Here is an 11,473-nt window from a genome sequence, read left to right on the forward strand (position 1 = left end):
GCTTCTTCTTTTGTATTTGCAAGCAAGAGCGAGGCTTGTTTATTTTTGTCTTTTTAAATTCTTTAAGATTATTGAGCATAAGAGAAGTATTATCATCATCATTTGCATCTCTGGATTCTTTTAATTCTTTAAGAATTTTTTTTCTTGTGAAGATTTTTGTGATCTATTGGAATGATACATATACAAGCTAAGACAGTTTAAGACTAAGACTGTTATGTTTAAGACTAAGACAGTTTAAGACTAAGACCGTTTAAAACTAAGACAGTTTAAGATTAGTTTATCACTTTAGGTGAGTTTAATTTTTGTCACAATTTGAGAGATATATCGTCACATAGTTATAGATTCAAGTTTGTGATATGAAGATATGAATATACATTCTTTACTTGTTTTTGTAGTGTTATTGTCTGTTCTCATTGCTTGTTAGAGTTGTTTTAGTTTGCATTCTAGAATGGTCTTCCTGATTCGGGAAGGATTTATAGTAATTCGGGAAGGTCTTCCTGATTCGGGAAGGACTTATAGTAATTCGGGAAGGTCTTCCTGAATAAATCTGTTTACTGATTTCCCTTAATTTTGATTGCAGGAAAATGGGAGATTCGTTTCCAACAGATGTCACACTGCCAAAGCTTCTGTACAATATTGGACAGGAGCCAAATTCAGATGTTAAGATAAATCAATGTGCAAGATATGAGTATATCGAAGAAGTACAATGCATCCTCTCTCCTACAGAGTTTCAGAGAATCGGAGAATCGTTTTTAGGACCCGCTCTGAAGGCTACATCAAGGGGATTAAATCTGTCAGGCAAGTTGATCCATTGTTTCTTGGCGAGAAGCTTAACGACAGTGAAGAAGAATGAGTTGTAGTTTCTATTAGAGAATTTCATATGGTTACTGGCTTGAAATGTTCTCCCCAAGAAACTAATGAAAATGTGGAGGAGAATCACTATGGTTGGGCAAATACCAGTCAGCGACACACATCTGAGGAGCTGTTAGACATATTGAGAGAGACTAATAGAGATTCAGGAGACGAGAGATTCCTTCTTGCGATGCTCCTGTTGACGGAGTGTATCTTTCTCAACATGTTTAAAGGCAACAGATTCCCTGCAGCTCACCTTAAGAGAGCTCAAGATGTGCATCAATTCCTCAACTATCCATGGGGGATAGATGCTTTCAAGGTGTTGTTGTCCTCGAACAAGTCTAATGTGCCATGTAAATTGTTGAAGGGTAAGTATGATATCCATGGGTATCTGTTGGCTCTCCATCTCTGGATTCAAGAGTCCATTCCAGTGTTGCAATCAAGCTTAAGCAGAGTGAGTTTTCTCGAGCCTCGGACTACATTCATTTATGAGAGGTACACGAGTACAACAACTCCACAAATTCCGCAAATAGAAAACTTGGAAGCTTTAAACAATGTGAGTTCATTCTCTGCTTTTAAATTAATGGAAGAACTTAGAGAAATTCAGGAAGTATTTATAGTAATTCGGGATGGTGTTCCTAAATATGTTGTTGATGATATAACTATTTTAAATTCATGAAGACTGATGTCCGAGGCTATATTTTAAATATGATATACAGTGTTTAGGAACATATTTCCTGAACTTGTTATATTTGTTGCATAGAGATAATGTTGACAATAGAGTGAATGAAAATGATAGAGCTGATGAACAAGAAGACAATGCTCAGCATGAGGTGAGTTGTGGTTTATAGTAATTCGGAAAGGATTTAAACTGATTCGGGAAAGTCTTACTAAGTTGTGTACAAATTATTAAGTCCTCATTAATTGAAGTCTCTACTGAATTTTGTAGGATCCAAGTTTGCAATGAGATAGAGTGAATGAAAATGATATATCTGATGAACAAGAAGACAATGCTCAGCATGAGGTGAGTTGTGGTTTATAGTAATTCGGGAAGGATTTATACTAATTCGGGAAAGTCTTCCTAAGTTGGTTATAGAGTATTAAGTCCTCATTAATTGAAGTCTCTTCTGAATTTTGTAGGATCCAAGTTTGCAAAGAGATACTGAAGATGGTGGTGTGAATGCTGAGAATCGTGAAGACTCGAGACCAACACCCGCTCAAGACTATAGTGGCGGCTTAATATTGATGGAAGAGGTTGAGGTTTTTTACAAGAACGAATGGAATAAGGGAGAAGTCCGAGCAATTATGACAGACTCCATCCATGTCCGTATCGACGAGTTGGACCAAGATTATGTGTTCACCCTAGAGAACGTAAGCTAACGGAAGCTACTCGTAGAGATGGGAACAAGAACATATCTTGAAAGATAAGGAGAAGGGTGAACAGATCCTGAAAGAGAGGGAGTAGGGTGAACAGAGCCTGAAAGAGAAGGAGAAGGGTGAACAGAGCCCGAAAGAGAAGGAGAAGGGCGAAAAAAAAAACTTAAAAGTATCAAGACACCTTCGTTTGATCTGAAGATTGTTACTCCACCGGATGAGAAAGCTGACGAGAAAGGCAACAAAAGGCAAGATGATAACACCTTGGCTAATAATCACCTAAAAAGGATGAAGAAAAGGAAACTCGAATCATGTGGTAAAGATCCAGCAGATTCCAAGGTATATCAATCGTGTCGCTACTCCATCACAACATCCATCACAACCTCTTGTCACTCCTTATAAGCTGTTGTTATCTGATGTTGTGATGGAGTAGCGACTCGATTGCTACGCCTTGGAATCTGCTGGTCATTATCACGTGATTCGAGTTTCCTTTTCTTCATCCTTTTTAGGTGATTATCAGCCAAGGTGTTATTAGCTTGCCTTTTGTTGCCTTTCTCGTGAGCTTTCTCCTCCGGTGGTGTAACAATCTTCAGATCAAACGAAAGTGTCTTGATACTTTTAAGTTTTTTTTACCCTTCTCCTTCTCTTTCGGGCTCTGTTCACCCTTCTCCTTCTCTTTCAGGCTCTGTTCACCCTTCTCCCTCTCTTTCAGGATCTGTTCACCCTTCTCCTTATCTTTCAGGATATGTTCTTGTTCCCATCTCCACGAGTACCTTACGTTCTCTAGGGTGAACACATAATCTTGGTCCAACTCGTCGATACGGACATGGATGGAGTCTGTCATAATTGCTTGGACTTCTCCCTTATTCCATTCGTTCTTGTAAAAACCTCAACCTCTTCCATCAATATTAAGCCGCCACTATAGTCTTGAGCGAGTGTTGGTCTCGAGTCTTCAGGATTCTCAGCATTCACACCACCATCTTCAGTATCTCTTTGCAAACTTGGTTCCTACAAAATTCAGAAGAGACTTCAATTAATGAGGACTTAATACTCTATAACCAACTTAGGAAGACTTTCCCGAATTAGTATAAATCCTTCCCGAATTACTATAAACCACAACTCATCTCATGCTGAGCATTGTCTTCTTGTTCATCAGCTATATCTCTTTCACTCTATTGTCAACATTATCTCTTTGCAACAAATATAACAAGTTCAGGAAATATGTTCCTAAACACTGTAAAACCAAGAAAACTCACCTCATCATGTTGATCATTATCTTGTTGTTCATCAACTCCATCCATTTGATTCATTCTATTGCCAACATTATCTTCATTCTTTTTTTCTGAAGAATTGATATCCTGGGTTACCTCCTGTGTTTGGTTCTCAGCATTTATCTCATCTTTGCTCATCTTCAAATCCAAGACAGTAATTATTTTAGTTAGCTTTTTTACAAAGTTTAAGATTTAAGAAAGCTGTAGAAATCTTTATTTTACCTCATTTGTAGAACTAATCTTCTGGGTTATCTCCTCTGTTTGGGTCGTCTTCTGAGTTTGGGAAGTTTGAGTAAGAGGGACAGTATGTTGCTCAGTTGTTTGATCAGGTGTTTGCTTATCTGCTTTCTCAGCTGGTTGTTCAGTAGCCTTAGGAGATGGGGGATTGTTGAAAAATAAATCATTTTCTCTCTACAAGAAAAAATCAAACCGTTCATGTAAATTCATTGCATTATCTATAACATCAGTGAAGTTTTTTAAGAAGCTTCTGTTACCTGATCTTTTCTTTTTCTTGCACTAAGTATTTTCAGCTTCTTCTCCATCTTTGATAAGCGTTGATTTGTTGATTTGAACTCATCTTCAACTAGCTTGTATAGCTTGTCAAGCTTCTCCATAAGTGACTCGCCTGATGAAGATGGTTTCACTACCTCCTTGTTATAGAACATATAAGATTTCGTAGCAACCTCTTCCATCACAACTCCAACGTCAAGTGATCCTCTTCGCCAATCTTTAGCTTTCATTTTGTAGCCTTTGGACAGAAGGTCGACCAGCAAACTCAATTCAGGATCTTCTTCGTCTTCCAATGAGACTGTATCTTCAAGATCATCAGGTATTGCAGGTAAGACGCAAATCACATTCAACTACACAGAAACAGAATGTTCAGGCATCAGGACATTAGTCTTCATGAATTTAACATAGTTATATCACCAACAACATATTTAGGAACACCATCCTAAATTACTATAAATCCTTCCTGAATCCGGAAAACCATCCCGAATTACTATAAATACTTCCCGAATTTCTCTAAGTTCTTCCATTAAGTTAAAAGCAGAGAATGAACTCACATTGTTTAAAGCTTCCAAGTTTTCTATTTGCGAAATTTGTGGAGTTGTTGTGCTCGTGTACCTCTCACAAATGAATGCAATCCGAGGCTTGAGCAAACTCACTCTGCTTAAGCTTGATTGGAATGGACTCCAGAATCCAGAGATGGAGAGCCAACGGATACCCATGGATGTCATACTTATCCTTCAACAAGTTAGATGGAACATTAAACTTGATCGAGGACAACAGCACCTTGAAAGCATCTATCCCCCATGGATAGTTGAGGAATTGATGCACATCTTGAGCTCTCTTAAGGTGAGCTGCAGGGAATTTGTTGCCTTTATACATGTTCAGGAAGATAGACTCCGTCAACAGGAGCATCGCAAGGCAAAATCTCTCGTCCCCTGAATCTCTATCAGTCTTTCTCAATATGTCTAACAGCTCATCAGATGTGTGTCGCTGCATGGTGTTTGCCCAACCATAGCGATTATCCTCCACATTTTCATCAGCTTCCTGTGGAGAATACTTCAATCCAGTAACCATATGAAATTCTCTATTAGAGAATTTCATAGGTTGGCCCCCAAAATGAAACCACAACTCATTCTTCTTCACTGTCGTTAAGCTTCAAATGGATCAACTTGCCTGACAAATTTAATCCCCTTGCTGTAGCCTTCAGAACGGGTCCCAAAAACGATTCTCCGGTTCTCTGAAACTCTGTAGCAGAGATGATGCATTGTACTTTATCGATATACTCATATCTTGCACATTGGTTTATCCTAACTTCTGAATTTGGCTCATGTCCTATATTGTACAGAAGCTTTGGCAGTGTGGAATCAGTTGGAAACGAATCTCCCATTTTCCTGCAATTTAAATCAAAGGAAATCAGTACACAAATATATTCAAGGAAGACCTTCCCGAATTACTATAAGTCCTTCCCGAATTACTATAAATCCTTCCCGAATTACTATAAGTCCTTCCCGAATTACTATAAATCCTTCCCAAATTATTATAAATCTTTAGTGAGCAATGAAACCAGAATCACATTGTGAGAATCAATAATAAAAAAATTAATACACAACACCAAAGTCAAACAGATAAACAACAATTTCAATTGAACATAGACATGATACTCCTTTAAGAAGAGATCGAAGCAAAAAGATTCCAAATTTCATCAAGAAACTAACTAAGAACAAAAGTCAAAAGGCTAGGAGATAACACAGATCACAGAGAGATCATTACGTACCACACCAAGTACCCACAAAACCAAATCGTTGGAGACAAAATAAGAATTTGAGAAGTCATGCAACACAGTGAACAAACAAAACCTGAAAAATCTATCCATGAGCTAAATCTCACCCATCAAAAATCTTAAGCTATCAAATGTTAGATTCAGTTCAATCAACAAGCCTAACAAGAACTAGAAACTAAACAGGACACTACACTATGAACTTAGGCAAGCATAATTTGGAAAAATCTGATTTTTAAGGCCTAAAAACTCAAACTTTCTAAGAATTAATACTTTAAGAGCATGGGATAAGACAAGCAAAAGAATTTGAGAAATCATGCAACCCAGTGAACATACAAAAGTAATTGTTTCCTGACAATTTTTTGAGAATGAGACATCTTAAGCTATCAATTGCTAGACTAGTTCAATTAATGAGCCTGAGCCTGAGCTCATGGATTACTTAACATAATCCATGAACTAATCTCACCCACAAGAATCTTAAGCTATCAAATGTTAGATTGAGTTCAATCAACAAGCTTAAACTAGAAACGAAAACAGGACACTACACTTTAAACTTAGGCAGGCATGAGGCAAGCAAAAAAAAATTGAGAAGTAATGCAACACAGTGAACATACAAAACCTGAAAAATCTATTCATGAGCCAAATCTCAACCATCAAGAACGAAACATATTAAGCTATCAAATGTTAGATTCAGTTCAATCAACAAGCCTAACAAGAACTAGAAACTAAAACAGGACACTACACTATAAACTTAGGCAAGCATAACTCTAAAAATCTGATCTTTAAGACCTAAAAACTCAAATGTTCAAATGTAAACTTAGGCAAGCATAACTCAGAAGTAACTTACCATGCAGCTTAATGGCCAAATGTTCGAGGCAGAAGAGACTACACCAACAAAAAAAAAAGTAAAAATTTCTCAGTTTCCTTCACGGTGCATAAAGAAGAAGACGATTGTAAAATTGGTGCATACCTTGATTTATTCCGTTAAGAATTGGCGAAACAGAGAAGAAATCGTGAAGGAATTCCGGTGGAGGCGTTCGAGATACCGGCAGAGGAGATTGGGTTGAGGAAGGGGAAACGTGATTGGGTTGAGTCGACTAGATTAGGTCGACTGGGTTGAGTCGAGGAATCGTGGAGGCAGTGGTTCAAGATACCGGAGGAGATCGAATTTTCCGACGATCGGAGGCAACTATGGAGAATCGGAGGCAAATAAGAATCGTCGGGTGAAAGAGATGAGAATTATGTTTTCTCTATTTTCTATTTTTCAATTAATGGTTAATTAAAAAGTATTGGGTGCTATTTCTGGAAATTATGAAATATAGGGTTATTTTTGGAAGAAAAAACTTTTTTGGGACCATTTGTGTAAATTGCCCTTATTATTATTATATTTACAATTTATACCTTAAAAACTAATTAATTTGATATACAATATAAGATCACTCATACTTTGAGGCAATTTTGTTAGATAGAGCTGGTGAAAGTGAGAATGAAAAAAAAAAAGAAAAAGAGAAAGAAAGTGAGAATGAAAATGATGGTCTAAATCTTTGAATTTAAGCGAAATCTTTACTTTTTAGTTAAAATGTTTAATATTTAAGATTTGGATGTGTGTTATTTCAAACATTCATTTATTTAATATGATTTTGATGTAAAACCCTCAAATTTATGAAAATGTGAGAGTTTAAAAACCCACAAAAAAAAGTTGAGAGGTTTTTATATGTTTTAAGGAAAAGTGAAGATTTTTCTACCCATTTTTCGTTTATTTTATATACGTAAAACAAATTCGTTTCCGGCATATCCGTTTCTGTTTCCATGTAACATTATTATTTATTTATTTTGCATCAAAATCTTAATGACTTGTTTTGCTGATGAAGTAATTATACAGTGCATATATATAATATATTTTATGTAAAAATTATAATATTTCAAATATTGAGATTTAAATTCATATTCAACCTTTAGAAAACATTAGAAACAAAGAAGAGATGCTTAAAATGTTAGGGAGTTATATTATTTTAGAGTATTCTGATAAAAAAAAATTAGAAAACTACAATTTTTTTTTGTCGCTTACGCTCTAATACATGCTTAAAATATCACAAATATCATTTATGATAATTCTCTTAAGCTAGTCGTCACACTTTTATTGCGTTTCCGAAAGAGTAGTTGCTTTGTACGAAGAACTATCTTTTTGCAACTCAAACAAAAACAATTCCTTTTTACATCATTTGATCTCTTCCGCGAATATGACATCGAAAATGTGTTGCACTGCACAGCAGACATCATAGAGAAGCTAAAATCAGACTCAGACCTTTAGAAAGATTTACATTTAAGAAATGTACAAACATTTTCATTTATTCATAACAATCGAAGAAGAATGTGAGTTTTTGTCAATGTGATACCTTCGTCTTTTGGGATATTAGGCTGATCAACCACGAGGTATTGTAGCGCGTTTAGATCACCAGGACTATACAACAGTAGACAAGAACATAAGAGTAATTTTATAAACTTGCCAAAGTTTGAACAAGGCAATATTCTCAGTACCTTGGTTTCAGGATAATACATGAAAGTGCCGAAAGAATTGAAGATTTGAGATGGTATCTGCGAGATTTTTAAAGCACAAAAAAGGTTAAAAATGATGATTATAACTAAATAACAAGCAGATTATGTTTGCTTACTCTGATTGATGCATGTCATAAACAATAGAAAGTCCCTCCAAGCAATCAGCAATGCAAGGTTTTACTCCAATTCGTTCCTCTACTCGCCTCTTGCTCGATTCAACTTCGAGTAACTGCAAACCATCTCGATGTAGCTTCTCAAATGTCAAAACACAGCCCCAGAATTCCTCCCTGACATCATCACCCATATATTATACATTTAAACAATCTTTACTTCCTACTGGAACATGAAACTCTCATGCAGCAACATTCTAAAGTAACACCTTTCTTTCCTGCATATACTTGCAGAACGTCTTTGCACAAAAAAAAAAACTTACAGAACGTTTTTCATGGAACGCAATAGAGACTCCAGTTGACCCATCTGTTGTTGCACAACCGCGTCTTCAATCCCTTTCAGGCATCTCAAAGCTCCATAGCTCCCATGATTTTGCATATCCTATTCTCAAACCAAAAAATCACACATACAGTTTTGAAATTTCGGACAGCAAAAACACAAATATTCAAGCTACCTGTAATCTCTGAGTAATAGAAGAAGCGTTCCTGAAGAGGAAAACCCATCGAACTTGAAGTGCCTCCCACTTTTCCATCTCCTCCTTGGCTTTTCTGAACTTCTGCTGCCATTTCCTAATTACTGCCTCCATTCAAAACACTCAACGAATTTCGCTATTGCAACCTAGAAAGAGACAAGTATACCTTTGGGTGTAAGCCACCCACCAAAAGTAATTAAGATAAGAATGCAAACCCGATCGCTATTGAATATATATTCTCTATTACAATTTCATAGACTAAAGATGTGATTAATGTACATCAAGTTTTCACAACTACAAAGACTAGGATCATATTCTAGTTTCCTTGTGAACATACAACAAAACATAAAGATCAAAAGTGCCATCCATTTGATCGCCAGAATCTGCGAGCATTTTCTGTAGCACGAGCCTTTTTGATCTTCAGAAACAGCTTATAAGCCAATTCTGTTTTGTTTGAAGTCATTAATTTACTGCTAAGCCTACTATAAACAAAGCGGTTTGGGCAAAATCCTTTACGCATGGCTTCTTCCATCACAAGCACAGCATTCTCTAGATGCCCAATGATACAGAGCCCATCGACAATATACTCGTACACTTCCACGTCAGAAGGATATCCACACTCTTGCATTTCATCCCACACGTTCAACAGCATCCCACATTTTCCAAATCTTGATAGCCGCTTAAGCAACAGCTTATATGCGCTTTCTGATATCCTACACCCGGCTTTTCTTGATTTCTGATAGATAACCATTGCAGCGTGTGGTGGACCGTAGCTGCAAAGCGGCTTGAGGAAAGAGGTAACGAGTCCTGTGGTGGGAAGAATCCCTCTTGACAACATCTCTTCGAATATCTCAAGCGCATCAGAAACCTTACGGCCTTTAATGAGCCCAGAAACAAGCTTGGAATAGGTTTCCAAGTTAGGTTCACATTCCTCATCCAGCATCCTTCGGTAGTACCTCATAGATTCATCAAAATCTCGAGCAGATATGAAATTACAGATCATAGCGTTGTAAACATTTGCGTCTAGAACACTACCCTTGTGTTTCATATTATCAAAGATCTCAACAGAATCATTGATACGACCAGCTCTTCCCAACCCTTCAATAAGGTGGCTGTAAGACAAACAGTCGGGAACGAATCCACCCTCCACCATCTCCTTCAAAACCTTTTCCATTCCTTCAATCTCACCGAGCTTCGACCACCCACTAATCATAATGTTATAACTACAACTGTCAAAAGGTATTTTTCCTTTCTTTGCATTAAACACCGAGTTAGCAGCACTCACATGTGAACGCTCACACAGACACCGCAACAATGCATTGAAAGACTCAGTGCTACATTTCACCCCATAACTTTCACTTTCCTCAAACAACTCGATCGCTCTACGCACATAATGAGCCCTAACAAAGCTATCCATAGCAATGGTTAAGCACCGCAGATCAGGATTAACCCCTTCACACACCATTCCCCGTAAAACATCCATCATAAAAGAGAAAAACTTCCTCCTTCCTAACGCTCTTAGAATCACACAATAGCTATCAACATCTTTACTCACACCCGGCTCACGAATCGCCCAATTAAAAAACGTAACCATCGCTTCACCGCTTAAATTCCCTCGATTCAAAACATCGGACACAATGTCAATACTCAAATCAATACCAAGACTAGACAAACAATTCTGTATCGCAGATTTCCCTTTCAATTTCTGAAGAAACACACCTCTAAGTTTCTCCGCCGGCGACAAAAACGAATCAATAGATACTTGATTCCTTGAGCTATAATTGTCTTCCTTCACCAATGAGGATGAAATTGGAAGCAATGAAGATAGTTCAGCCAGAACATAACTCTCATCAAGATACAATGATTCTGAAGCTGTGCAAACAGTGCGATTGAGTAACGCACCCGAAATTAGGGTTTCTACATCACTACGAAGAACGCGACGCAGTGATTCCTTAACTATGTTCCATCTCTTAAGCATAACTATCTCTCGATTCCAAAGCTAAGAATAAAATCACTGGAAATATAGAGAGAAATGTAAATGAGTGATTAAAGAGAACTTACGAGGAAGATTGAAGAAGCTTTGCTTGGGATTGAATCAATGGAGAAGAAGAAGAAGAAGAAGAAGAATCGTAATAGAAGAAAGTTACGACCCGGTTTAGTTAGGGTTTAATGTCAAACTTGTATAATTACTTCGGTTTACGGTTTATGTTCGGTTCAATAGATAACCAGGGGAAAATTTCCTATACCACTGATTGGGTTTAGAACTTACTTTAGAATGAGAACAAAGTACAAAACAAAACAAGCATGTGCAAGAACCTAAAAATCTGTTGTTAGATAAGGAGACAGATCAAAATTTTCCAAAACCATTTTTACCTAGAAAGATTCAAATTTTTGGATTTTTATTCCACTTTCCCACTTTAAAAAGTATATTCTTTTTCCAAATATGGCTTAGCATAAATAATATTTTTATTTTATTTTACAAATTTTAGG

The 11,473-nt window shown here is 36.9% G+C and overlaps 3 protein-coding genes across 4 annotated transcripts; all 3 read right to left on the minus strand.

Annotated features, from left to right (window-relative positions):
• Positions 1-4,598: 4,598 nt before the first annotated feature.
• On the minus strand, positions 4,599-6,427 carry LOC9299709. The gene has a single exon (XM_021031870.1). It carries the CDS (start codon positions 5,106-5,108, stop codon positions 4,626-4,628), a length of 483 nt encoding a protein of 160 aa, XP_020887529.1. The 5' UTR covers positions 5,109-6,427; the 3' UTR covers positions 4,599-4,625.
• A 1,337-nt stretch (positions 6,428-7,764) lies between these two features.
• On the minus strand, positions 7,765-11,150 carry LOC9301474 (uncharacterized protein At5g43822). Its single transcript, XM_021029537.1, has 7 exons — positions 11,045-11,150; positions 8,966-9,129; positions 8,774-8,892; positions 8,457-8,627; positions 8,323-8,379; positions 8,181-8,245; positions 7,765-8,046 (listed from the first exon to the last, which is right to left on the minus strand). Exons 2-7 carry the CDS (start codon positions 9,095-9,097, stop codon positions 8,003-8,005), a joined length of 588 nt encoding a protein of 195 aa, XP_020885196.1. The 5' UTR covers positions 9,098-9,129; positions 11,045-11,150; the 3' UTR covers positions 7,765-8,002.
• LOC110224157 (putative pentatricopeptide repeat-containing protein At5g43820) lies at positions 9,184-11,104 on the minus strand. Of its 2 annotated transcripts, XM_021029532.1 has the most exons (2): positions 10,703-10,783; positions 9,184-10,587 (listed from the first exon to the last, which is right to left on the minus strand). In XM_021029532.1, the coding sequence occupies exon 2, from the start codon at positions 10,575-10,577 to the stop codon at positions 9,336-9,338; it is 1,242 nt and encodes a 413-aa protein (XP_020885191.1). In that variant the 5' UTR covers positions 10,578-10,587; positions 10,703-10,783; the 3' UTR covers positions 9,184-9,335. The 2 variants fall into 2 exon arrangements, with proteins under 2 accessions (XP_020885191.1, XP_020885185.1); XM_021029526.1 differs by having other exon boundaries at positions 9,184-11,104.
• Positions 11,151-11,473: the final 323 nt, after the last annotated feature.

This window comes from Arabidopsis lyrata, assembly GCF_000004255.2.
Source record: "Arabidopsis lyrata subsp. lyrata unplaced genomic scaffold ARALYscaffold_8, whole genome shotgun sequence".
Lineage (NCBI taxonomy): Eukaryota > Viridiplantae > Streptophyta > Magnoliopsida > Brassicales > Brassicaceae > Arabidopsis > Arabidopsis lyrata.

Bases quoted from the DNA above. Each gene is read 5' to 3' on its own strand.
- LOC9299709 (XM_021031870.1), bottom strand. From the start codon at position 5,108: ATGAAATTCTCTAATAGAGAATTTCATATGGTTACTGGATTGAAGTAT.
- LOC9301474 (XM_021029537.1), bottom strand. From the start codon at position 9,097: ATGGAGGCAGTAATTAGGAAATGGCAGCAGAAGTTCAGAAAAGCCAAG. The intron at 8,246-8,322 runs GTACTGAGAATA...ACTGTTGTATAG, and splicing joins TGTATTATCCTGAAACCAAG to TCCTGGTGATCTAAACGCGC. The intron at 8,047-8,180 runs GTATCACATTGA...TCTGCTGTGCAG, and splicing joins TAATATCCCAAAAGACGAAG to TGCAACACATTTTCGATGTC.
- LOC110224157 (XM_021029526.1), bottom strand. From the start codon at position 10,961: ATGCTTAAGAGATGGAACATAGTTAAGGAATCACTGCGTCGCGTTCTT.